General features: G+C 37.1%; 1 protein-coding gene across 2 annotated transcripts in view; it reads right to left on the reverse strand.

Moving 5' to 3' along the window:
- The window catches only part of sdk1b (sidekick cell adhesion molecule 1b), a 253,762-nt gene that overhangs the window by 130,895 nt on the left and 110,039 nt on the right, over positions 1 to 12,828 (reverse strand). For both annotated transcript variants that reach the window (XM_056264558.1, XM_056264557.1), the window contains exon 5: positions 8,396 to 8,529. In XM_056264558.1, the coding sequence (XP_056120533.1) occupies positions 8,396 to 8,529 (134 nt within the window). The remainder of the gene's footprint in view (positions 1 to 8,395; positions 8,530 to 12,828) is intronic.

Here is a 12,828-nt window from a genome sequence, read left to right on the forward strand (position 1 = left end):
TATGCTTATTTATATTTTCAGAGCAGAAAATCCGATTTTTCTGCTTATTCAATATTGCATCTAAAATGTAAGTGACTTGACGTGTGTGTGTGTGTGTGTGTGTGTGTGTGTGTGAGAGAGAGAGAGAGAGAGAGAGAGAGAGAGAGAGAGAGAGAGAGAGAGAGAGAGAGAGAGAGAGAGAGAGAGAGATTGCGTCTGTTACAGTGACAAGAGTTTAACCCTTTAAGGCCTTGTCTTTTTGGATATATATCTTTTTTTTATATAAAAAAAAGTGCATACAACCCATATATTTTAAATGTATTGTTTGCTTTAAATTAAATTAAGATTGTATGTTTGGTAATTGAACCTAAATACATTTAAAATTAATGTGCTATATTTCAGATCAATATATTTGTTTTCCTTCATTTTAATCAACACTAACTTTATTCTCATCTGAATTATAAATAACTTATTTCTGTATAAAATAAAAAATCCAGAATAATCCAGACCAACCAGAGCGCACTATTTCTACAACATCATCAGTGCTGAAGCGGAACTACCAGAGCCGTTCGGCAGATAGCGAGCAGATATTTTGTGTCACGTCGTGCACAATAACCCTAAAGGCACCAGGGTGGCGGTGCCACCGGCTTTTTATATATATATATATATATATATATATATATATATATATATATATATATATATATAAATATAGCTGCGAGCAGCGATGAAGGGCCAAAGCCGGCGGCACCGCCACCCCGGTGCCTTTAGGTAACTAAAGGCACCGGGGTTGCGGTGCCACCGGCTTGGGCCCGTAATCGCTGCTCGCAGCTATATTATTGACTTTATGTTTTTTGATTACGGAATCAGCAAAAATAAATAACATTTTGCCTTTAGAGACGTGTTAATGTTCACAGATTTGATTTGAGCGTTCATGCATGATTATTAACAACATAAAGCTTTGCTGTCTGCTTCTGATGTTAGTATACTTTATCATAACTCCTACTGTTCCATAACACCATCACCCATCACTCACAATCACAGCAGGCCTGTGTTTCATCAAATCATTCAATTTGATTTGATTTGATTTGATTGAAACAGAAAAGCAGGACAGTATTAAACGTACAGATTAATCAAAAAAAAAAAAATATATATATATATAAAACGGTGGCTGGACAAATAACTGTTGGCTGTAAATCTCATCTAAAGATTAATGAGCATGTAATTTTCCAGATGTGTCAATCCTGAGCTGGATATGTTTTAATCTTGAGGATTAGATGTTTGGGACAATGATAAACTTGACTGGATTACAGTCTTCACAGTTAGTGGCAGTGTTTGGAAGGTTTTGCTGATTAAGTATGAAATTTGCAATATTTTCAGAGAAATAACATGGGCATTAACATAACACACTGAGGTAAATTCAGTAATTCACTACTGTCTTTTTTTCTTTTCTTTTTTAAGAAATCAATACTTTATTCAACAAGGGCACCATCAAAAAAGTGCCAGCAATGTTACTAAAGGTTTTTCTTTTCTTTCTTTTTTTTATGTTTTTGAACCTTATTAAGCAGTACAGCTGTTTTCAACATTGATAACAAAACAAAAAAATTCTTTAAGCACAAAATCAAGAAATATTTCTTTTAGAATGATTACAATGATTTCTGAAGAATCATGTGACACTGAGAACTAAAATAATGGCTGCTGAAAATGTAGCTTTGCCATCGTAAATTACATTTTTAAACATTAAAATAGAAAACAGGAGAACAATTATCGACTACCCTCAGACAATAAAAACTGAAACTGAAAAACAACAAAAATACGGATGAATGAATTTTTTTGAGTGTACACAATAAAACAATAACTCTCTCAAATGTGATAGTCACTATAAAATTACATTGTCTAAGTGGCCAAGATGTCGAACCGTTCAGAAAAAGGAAGAGGGCCTGGGACAGAGACAAAGAAAGATAGAAAGCTACTAGTCGTATCTAGAGACAAGAAGAGGCAGGAACAGAGATTCTGTGAGACAATTAAAAATGCATTATGACACCAGGGACAAAAGTCTGATGAGTTTAGTTTTAAACCGTGCATAATCAACATCTGGCACGCAAGCACTGGCAAACAATGTAAACAGAAAGAACAAGAGACACGAAAGAGACACAGACTGTCAAAATACTTCTAGAAGTTTAAGTGCGTGCACTCATCATTGACAAGAATCTCATATTAGTTATTTAGCCACCCACAGACCACCAAAAACCAGATAAACCTGCTCTAAATAACATACACCCCCACCAACTGATCCAGTGCAGTAGGTTTCATTTAAAAATTGGTGGGACATGTCTCAAAATATTAATGTTGACATTTGCATGGTGTGAGTAGTGTCAGTTAATATGAAAAACAGTATCTAATATTCAGATACAAAGCTCAGATGCTAATATTCAACTAGATACACTGTTGGACAATGAAACTGAAACACTGGCCCATATAGAGTTGAAGGTTTCACACCTACATGCGTGGCCAATCTTCAGTGATTTCACATTCCATCAGTAAGAGCTGAGTGTGAAGGTTAAATTAGCAGAACAATAGCCCAGCTGTACATCAAATATTGCAATCCACACAACATAATGGGAGATATATCAGAGTTCAAAAGACGATGAATTGTTGGTACACGTTTCACTGGCATACCACCACATAAGACGAACCAAATCCAACAGTTACTGTCAATGCAAGAGGAAGCTGTCTGAAAGGGACGTCCAGGGGTACTAAGCCAGATTGTATCCTAAAAACATAAAACCACAGCTGCCCAACTCACTGCAGAATTAAACACGCACCTCGACTCTCCTGTTCCCACCAAAACTGTTCATCTGGAGCTTCACAGAGTCAATATTCATGGTCAGGCTGCTACAGCCAAACCTTTGGTCACTCATGCCAATGACAAATGTCAGGTTTCAATGGTGCTAACAGTAAATCTTGGGATTTGAACAATGTGAAAGACGTTTTTTCTCTGATGAGTGAATCTTACTTTCCACGAGTTACGGTGCTAAGAGGCCTAACACCCAGACTGGTGCTGCCCAGAGTGAAACACAGGGGTGGATCAGTGATGGTTTGGGCTGCAATATCATAGACACTAACTGTGCTAGATGTGCTGCCAAGGACTATCAAACCATTCTGGAGGACCATGTGCACATAACGGTTCCAAAATTGGTGGTGCTGTGTATCAGGATGATAATGCACTTATACACTCAGCAAGACTTGTGACAGAATGGCTTGATGAACATCTTTCGTGGCCTGCAGAGTCACCAGATAGAAATATTATTGAGGCACTTTGGGGTGTTTTGGTAGCCTGGATGCCAGCCCGAACCCCGCCCACAAATTTTTTTGGTCGGGAAGTTCGGTCTGGGCTAGATCCATTGAGGAGTATTTATTTTCGGTTCAGAATTAGTCGGGCCAATCAAATTGCCAGGGCGGGCTTTATATGATGATGGACAGATGATCTGCAGTTACGTAATCATCACGTTATCAAAGAGCGCTTGGGTTGAACTGGTTTCCCTCAAAGATGACTGCACCTGGAGAACTGAGATGTATAGATTCCGCTATTGCGTCTGTTGTAAAAGAAATCGACAGCGCATTCATTTTAAAAGACGAACAGAGAACTGCAATCAAGGCATTTGTCGATCGGAAAGATGTGTTTGCCGTCCTTCCTACGGGATTCGGCAAAAGTTTATTTTATCAGCTGGCTCCGATGGTCGCTAAGAAGATGGGACGCAATGAAAACCCTGTGGTCGTTGTGGTTTCTCCTTTGGTCGCACTCATGGAGGACCAAGTAAAAGAAGCAACACTCATTATTTTACTACTTCTTCCAGCGTGCGTGTAGTTGAGTTCTGTTGACATAAAAAAAACACTTACTGCGTTGCTCTGATTGGTTGTAGGTCTATCCAATTGAGTGCAGAGTTTTTTTTTTTTCTGGTTCGGTTAAGACATGCCTCATAATCAAAGCCCTATGGAGCAGTATCAGACTCACATTCTGACTAGAATATGAGTATGACGAAGTCAGGCTAGTGTTTTGGAGGAGCAAGTCAGAAAACGTTTTCCTCCCCCAGCATCACGTAGTGACCTGGCCACTGTTCTGGAAGAGGAATGGCTTAAAATCCCTCCGGCCACAGTGCAGGACATGTATCTGTCATTCCTAAGATGAATTGATGCTGTATTGGCCGCAAAAAGAGGTCCTACACCATACTAATAAATTATTGTGGTCTAAAACCAGGTGTTTCAGTTTCATTGTCCAATCCCTGCATATTTTCATAAATGTCTATTAGAGTGCAAGGATTTGAAAGAATAGTAAATTCTCTCTAAAGCGATCTCATTTGTACATTGAACTTGGCAGGCATTGTAATGTCAACACAACATCAACATAGTGACGGCATCTAAAGCTGTTTTCACACTTACTGTAGTTGTATTGTCAACTATCATGGTCATTATCAGAGTTATGCTTTTGGGTATGAATCATGGTACATTTGCATGGCCATTCCAATTGCATATTGACAATTGTGTAATAACATGAAAAACCCATTATTTGATATATTTTGATTGTGCCCTGAAGAGTTATAATGTGCTCCTAAATTTTTCAATTTAGGAGCCCATGTGCCCCTAGGGGGGGAAAAGTAAGCATCAAGCCCTGTCAGTAAATGATAGAGAAACTTTATCTGAGAAAGTTTGTAATGGCAAATTTATAAATGAAATCCAGATGGGACTAATAATAAATAGTATTTTTTTTAAATATAATTAAATTATAACCAACGTTAAAGAAGTATCAAATTTAGAAATCAAACAGAACAGAATAAAATGTTATAATTTCAAATTAGGTAAACCTGTTAACTGTGTTAAACATATTTTTTCCAATTTATTATAAATACAGTGAGATCAACCCTTGAATTAAATGAATTAATAATTCTCTAAGGTTCATACAACGTTTAAATGCCATCAGCATGCTGATATTGTTGCTATTTTGACGGGCGGACATGTATGCATGCTAAAAGCACAAATTACCTTCAAATACATTCGCATATTAATGAGGTACTACTCTTTCTCTCTCTGTCTTTCTCTCTCCAGATGTCATCATCTGGTTTCCATCCTCTGGTCCAGATGGATGCTTACCCTCTCTTCCTACTCAGCCTCTCTCAACCACTGACAACATGCAGAGAGATGAGTCACACACAAAACCACTCTTATACTCGCAGAAGACAGTGAGAGCTGCTGAAAAAGTCAAATAAAGTGACATGCTAGCCTCCATTTCCATGGTTACATACACTGACAAAATTATAAACGCAACACTTTTGTTTTTGCCCCCATTTTTCATGAGCTGAACTCAAAGATCTAAGACTTTTTCTATGTACACAAAATTTCCTATTTCTCTCAAATATTGTTCACAAATCTGTCTAAATCTGTGTTAGTGAGCACTTCTCTTTTGCCGAGATAATCCATCCACCTCACAGCTGTGGCATATCAAGAAGATGCTGATTAGACAGCATGATTATTGCACAGGTGTGCCTTAGGCTGGCCACAATAAAAGGCTACTCTAAAATGTGCAGTTTTATTACATAGGACAATGCCACAGATGTCGCAAGTTTTGAGGGAGTGTGCAATTGTCATGCTGACTGCAGGAATGTCCACCAGAGCTGTTGCCCGTGAATTGAATGTTCATTTCTCTACCATAAGCAGTCTACAAAGGCGTTTCAGAGAATTTGGCAGTACATCCAACCGACCTCCCAACCGCAGACCACGTGTAACCACACCAGCCCAGGACCTCCACATCCAGCATCTTCACCTCCAAGATCATCTGAGACCAGCCAGCCGGACAGCTGCAGCAACAATCGGTTTGCATAACCAAATAATTTCTGCACAAACTGTCAGAAACCGTCTCAGGGAAACTCATCTGCATGCTCGTCGTCCTCATCGGGATCTCGACCTGACTGTAGTTCGTCGTTGTAACCGACTTGAGTGGGCAAATGCTCACATTCGATGGCGTCTGACACTTTGGAGAGGTGTTCTCTTCACGGATGAATCCGTTGCACTGCGTGAGACAAATGGTGGTCACACCAGATACTGACTGGTTTTCGGACTCCCCCGCCCCAGACCCCCCAATACAGTAAAAATGCACATTTTAGAGTGGCCTTTTATTGTGGCCAGCCTAAGGCACACCTGTGCAATAATCATGCTGTCTAATCAGCATCTTGATATGCCACACCTGTGAGGTGGATGGATTATCTCGGCAAAGGAGAAGTGCTCACTAACACAGATTTAGACAGATTTGTGAACAATATTTGAGAGAAATAGGCCTTTTGTGTACATAGAAAAAGTCTTAGATCTTTGAGTTAAGCTCATGAAAAATGGGGGCAAAAACAAAACTGTTGCATTTATCATTTTGTTCAGTGTAGATTCGGTTGTGTTTACAGTGACACTATGAAAGGTGTGCGTGTGAGTTATATGATAGCCTAAACTTCAAGGTTCGACGTTTTAAAATACATACTTTATGATGCCATCTCTCTTTGATCCAGTAATGTCTCAAAATATTCATATTAATATTAATGTTGATGCTTGTAATGTGAGCATGTTGTGATATAGTTCTGTTAATATCAAAAGCAGTATCTTTGTGCTAATATATACTGTATTTACACACACACTACTGTTGGGGTCATTAAGATTTTTTTTAAATGTTTTTGAATATTGTTAAAAAAAATGCTTTCTTTTTTTTTGCTGAATATATTTGATCAAAATAAAGTAAAAACAGTAATACTGTGAAATATTATTACAATAAAACTAGTACATATTTAAAATTGTAATTTATTCCTTTGATGGCAAAGCTGAATTTTCAGCATCATTAATCAGAAATTATTCCAATATGCAGATTTTGTGTTTAAGTAACATTTCTTATTATTATCAATGTTGAAAATATTAATATCTGCTTAATATTTGTGTGGAAACCGAAAAAAAAAAAAATCAGGATACTTTGATGAATATAAAGTTCATAAAAAGTAATACATTTATTAGAAACTGAATCTTTTGTAACATTATAAATCTGTCACTTTTGATTAATTTAATGTGTCCTTCATTGCTGAATGAAAATATTAATTTCTTTAAAAGAAATAAATCAGACCTTACTGACCCCAAACTTTTGCCCAAAAACAATGCTTCATTTACTTAAGTTTAATTCTGTTTCTATTACGATTCATTCCCTTCCAAACATATATTCCTATGCTGTTCTATCTACCTCTACCACAAACTTTAAAGCACAAACCAAACACCAATATCTGTCAAATCTAAGTGCGTCCTGTGTTTTAAAAGCCCTGCTGAAATTTTAATATACCAGCAACCGGAGAGTCGCCCCTCCAAAAGGCTTATGAACCAATATGGACAAATAATTTAAAAAAATCCCAAAAGCTCTTAAAATTCTTAAAGGTCAATACAGAGGGACATAAAATTAATTCTAATAAATTAAGTAAAAAGCAGTAATTTTTGGGTTCAAAATGCCTCCTGCTGTCAGCTCTCTGCTCATTGCTTCTTTGTTCTTCTCCTTCTTGTGTCCTTGTCATATTCATTCAACTCAAAACTCTGTTTATGGAATTTCAGGTCCTTTAAAACTACTTTCTCCTTTGTGTCTCCAACTAAATTTTTGATTAGAAAAAATGACAATTCTCCAAATGGTGGATTTGACTGACAGTTGTGAACCTCTTATCCCCTAAAACACAGCAGAAAAACTAATGACTAAAAGAGATGATTTTCATGTGGAACACTTTCCTTAACCTTTTGTTCCTCTAGTTTCACAATCATTTTTAAATGAAATTTAGCAAGGTCTTCTACAAAGTACTTTTTTGTCACAGCACTTTAAAAAGTAGCTGGTTGTTTAAACAAAGGTATGAAAAAATCCAGCTTTAATTAGGAGCTAAAACAACTCTCTCCTTCAGTCCCAGTGGAAAGACAAAATTAATATCCTTTAAAAACCAAACGACAGAATGTGCCACACAACACGCGCGGTTGTTTCGGCAGCATATTGACAGTACGGAGAAATGAGATGGCTGAAAATGTGAAAGGTGAATCAGAGGGTCAATGTGTTTAATTTAAAAGCACGTCCACTTCACAAAAAAAGTCAATATTTTGTCCCAGAGAGCCGTTCTGAATGAGAACAACATGAAAAATATTACCATTTCACATCACAATTTTAATCACATCACACAACCACAGGAGATAACATAAAAAATAGGCCTATATATATATAAATATACTGTATATACACACACATACACTGTGTATATATATATATATATATATATTTAATCTATCATTAATGACCTATCAATTACAAATTAACATATTTGACAACATATTACACAACCATATATGCATATAGGCTACTGCAAAAACTTACTTGCTATACTCAGGTAAATGGAAGGACTGGTTTTGTTTTCTCCATTGCGTTCATTAACAGCCTGCACGTAATACCGCCCTGCGTCTGCTGCTGTCGTACCCAACACCACGAGCTGATTGTCCAATGTTATTGCTCTGAAACCAAAAGAGAAACACACAAAACACATGTAAGAATGGTGAACAAGACTGTCCACTTGCGTTTTCATTTCCTTTCTAATCTCAGGGTGACCTGTACCAAATCAATTTGCTTATTTGTAAAACTGAGCCAAGTGAAGTACTAATGAAAGCACATGAGTGTTTTATTATTTTAGTTCTGGATGGCCTCATCGACGAGAGGGCAACGTGATAATTACTCGTTTCAGCGCACGTGCACAAATCAATACATCACTGGACACAATGAAAAATGAACATGCACAAACGCGCATACACGTCCACTTACATTAACCAAGGCCTTTTGCCACTTTTTTAACCGATATTTATATCTCTCTCGAGGACAGGAAAAAATAACTTGCCAAAGAATAACACAACAAAATAAATAAGGAAAGAAGGGAGAGTGGGCTTTCATGTTCCTCTATGGCCTGTGTTCAATAGCGCTCTTGTGAGAAACGTCAATAGAGCTTTCAAATTTTCACACACACATGACGCAATCACACCTTTATATGAGTTTTTAAAAGCACTAAGAGCTCCATAGGCTACTGTAGTCACCATAACAGAAGTGTCACCGCCACAACTAGATGTGCCACACCCAGTGAAACTGCTGAAAGCCCCGGACAAAATGACATTACTGTCTGTCAGAACTCCATAGAGATTTTAGACTGTTGCTGAAAAGCCTTGTCTAAAAGTGAAGGAAACAGGGGGGAAAAATACAGACAGATGCTTACACATAGGGCTGGGCGATAAAACGATAACGATAATTATCGCGATATATTTTTTCTCGATAAAACGATATCAAGAGGTCGATAAATGTTCGATAATGTGTATGCGCCAAAAGCGGAACGAAACTCATTTGAACCGCGCGCCACACGGACCGTTTATCCGCTCGGCTCAAAGTCCAAATGGCAGCGCAAGCTCACTAGAGACCATAGGAGCAGACCAAGGGGGTAATCCATCGACCGGAAGTTGAAGCCGGCCGGGTGCCGCCATGTTGTAGCAGAACTTCACTTGCGTTAGCATTTCCATTGACTCCCATTCATTTTTGCGTCACTTTGACAGCGAATAACTTTACATCTGAGGCGTTTAAAGACTCCATTTGTCCATTATTTATTTCTAAAGAAACACGACAATGTATAAAGGGCTCCATTACCTTCTATGTTACACTATGGCCCCGTAGAAACAGATTTAGTAAAAAATAGGCTAACGATTGCGTCATAACCACTCGACTCTCTGTCGCGCTGTACAGAAGTTACCGTACAGACAGGAGGAGAAGCTCGCAGGCAATCGGGGGGACGTCCCGTCAAGGGAGAAGCCCATAGATAATGAGTCCATAAAAGCAACGGAATTCTTACTCCTGCTCACTCACGCCAAAGAACTCTTTGCTCAAGTTCCCCGTCTCTGCAAGATTAACGTTGGCAGTTTTCACGCACAGCTACTAGAAGATTAACGTCTGTCAGACAGGTTGCTCACGTCATCAAGCTTAGTTTGAGTCGGTCTGAGTCTGCGCGTCAGGAACGGAAGTTCTCAAAAATCGCTAAAAGTGGGCTTCAACTGTCTCAACTGAGTTCCAATGAGATCGCTCTGTCCATTTCTTTTACTGTCTATGGAGCAGACGCGTTTACTCTGATCGTCTCGCTCACGAGATCCAGTGAGAAGCGCTAAAGTTCAGCGAAGAACACAAATGTCCAGTTTAAATCAGTTTAAAGGCAGATGAAACACCGCTGACAAACAGGAGAAACACTGCGCAGCGAAACAGTCAGAATCTGAATTGATACTGAATCCATTTAGCCTACCATGGATTTACTGTAACGTTAGCCTAGTAATATTAACTGCACCATGAAATGTGGGATATACATATTGAATTGTATAATAGTATTAATGTAGACAATGTATTAAATGACTAATGGAATATAATTACAGTATTTAATGTATTTAACTGTTAGGCTACTGTTTTTCATACAAATACCATAGAAACCATAAAGTTACATTTTGCCATGATAGTGAGGTGCTATAGGCTATGCCTGGTTTTATCTGTGGTTATCATGATCTAAATGCATGATACTGGATGACCAATGGTTAATTTTAATAAAACTCAAACAGTCAGAATATTACATTTTACAAAATAAAAATGTGGTCCTTAAATAAAAAATAAAAAAAAACAGATGTTACTGTTTTTGTTAATGAACATAAATTTAACATAGTAGCATTAGCTTGAGTTAGGATGTAGATTTACTGTCAACCCACTGTCAAATATACATTTCGAGACAAAACATGTAATTTGAATATTGCAGCCTGCACTGCAAACTGCTGAAGAAATATTTTTCTTTTCAGATATTTATTTTGTTAAGGAAAAATGACAAATGTTTGAATGTTCTACCTAAGTTTTTTAAAACCACTACGCTCGGGTTTATACAACTTTCACTTAGGAGCAAAAATCTGCCTTTAAACTTGAAAGAAATAAAGATTTGACATTTATCGTGATAATTATCGATATCGACTGATATAAAAAAAAAATATCGTGATACATTTTTTTGGCCATATCGCCCAGCCCTACTTACACATATCAACTTTTAATTAAAATATAGTATACTATATGTGTGTGTGTGTGTTGTGATACTATAGGGTATGTTGCCGCAATGAGGACTAGTTTTTTTTAACACAGGTTTGAAAAGAATACTTTTCAACAAAAAAAGTGGTGTCTTCCACAAAAAAATTATATTTAAAATGGCGTTTCAGCTAAATTTAAATAGCAAAATAAATACAAAATTTATGAAACTACAAATTACAAATGGAAATGGTGACACAAAACAACCATTGGTTTCAACATCAAAAATTGTAAATAATTACCTATATAAAATTACAAATTGCCTGATTGTCTGACATTATTCTGAAAAATACGTTTGTCCTGAGAACACATTTCTGTGAAAATCTACCTATATTATATAATATTATATTATAGTCTGAAAGAATGCTAGTGTGGTTCAATTGTGTTTACTTGTGTACGCAAAAATATGATGATATTGACATTTCAGTTTGGAAGACCAAATTAATATCAAACAAAAAAAAATCTATAATCTGAAAGAGCTGTTTGAAACTAACGAACAAGCATTTATTATAGTTAATGGGATACAGCCCTAACAACATCAAATCAACATTTATTTATTGTTGTATTCGCTTAAGACGTACATTATGTAGTCCATTTAGTAGTGCACAAGTTATATGAACTATTTTAATGATACTTTTAAAAGTTGAAAGTTCCCTTTTATTGTAATAGCATGTAAAGAAGCGACAAAAGAGCACTTTTGCTGTCTTTGAAATTCTCTATGTTCCAGGGAAAAAAGTCTTACGGGTTTGGAACAACATGAGGGTGAGTAAATGCTAATAGAATATTCATTTTTGGAGTGAACTATTCCTTTAACAAGTACAGGAGTCTGTTCTTACAGTACTTATATGGTGAAGTTATCATTTCCATTATATAACCATAAAACATGGTGGAAATTCCAGGTGGAAGGATACTGTTGGGATTACACACTGTAGCGCTGCTGTGGGCAGACTCTTTCAGCACTGCTTTAACTCAACCTCAATAATTTAAATTACATCTAAGAATAAAAATGATGCTGTAGCAACTCAAATAATGACAAAGATGACGATGAAGTGGAGAAAAAATAAACATTTGTTGTGACTTTGACTATTGGTTTATGTAAGTGTTATTTCTCCACACCAAATCCTGACGCAATGGCAGACTTCCGAAACGGTGGCCAAAGCCTACAGTTATCTAAAAACAGAGGAGCTCAGTGTTTTAATGCATGAGCCACCGTGTAATGTCAATAAAGTCCAGTCATGGGTGACTGTCCACATTTAAATATATAGAGCTCTTTTGTCGACATTTCAGCGAGCGGGTTCGTTTTGATTACTAGACACATTTGCTAATGCATGTACGCACATACAGACTCAAGGTGAAAGAGGAGGAACCATTAGAAACTAAACAGCCTATAGTCTGACTTCAATATGGCAGAGCTTTTAGGACAGGAAATGTGAATCAGACAAGCAAACAAGCGGTAAGACAAGAGAGATGGAGAGAGGGATAAGCCTCCGAGATATTTAATGGGCACTGGATGTTGTTCATATGGAGCTCAAGGTGAAATAAAGTCAGAGAGACAGAGAGAGGACAGACTGGGAAAGAGAGAAACCACATGAAAACGTCAAGAATAAGCGTTTTAATCTATCTCCTGTAAGGGAAAAAAAATTCCCTTTGAACTCAGAGTTTTTAATTCCAGCCTC

This window comes from Rhinichthys klamathensis, unplaced genomic scaffold (genome assembly GCF_029890125.1).
Source record: "Rhinichthys klamathensis goyatoka isolate OS25496 unplaced genomic scaffold, OSU_Roscu_1.1 h1tg000222l_1, whole genome shotgun sequence".
Classification (NCBI taxonomy): domain Eukaryota; kingdom Metazoa; phylum Chordata; class Actinopteri; order Cypriniformes; family Leuciscidae; genus Rhinichthys; species Rhinichthys klamathensis.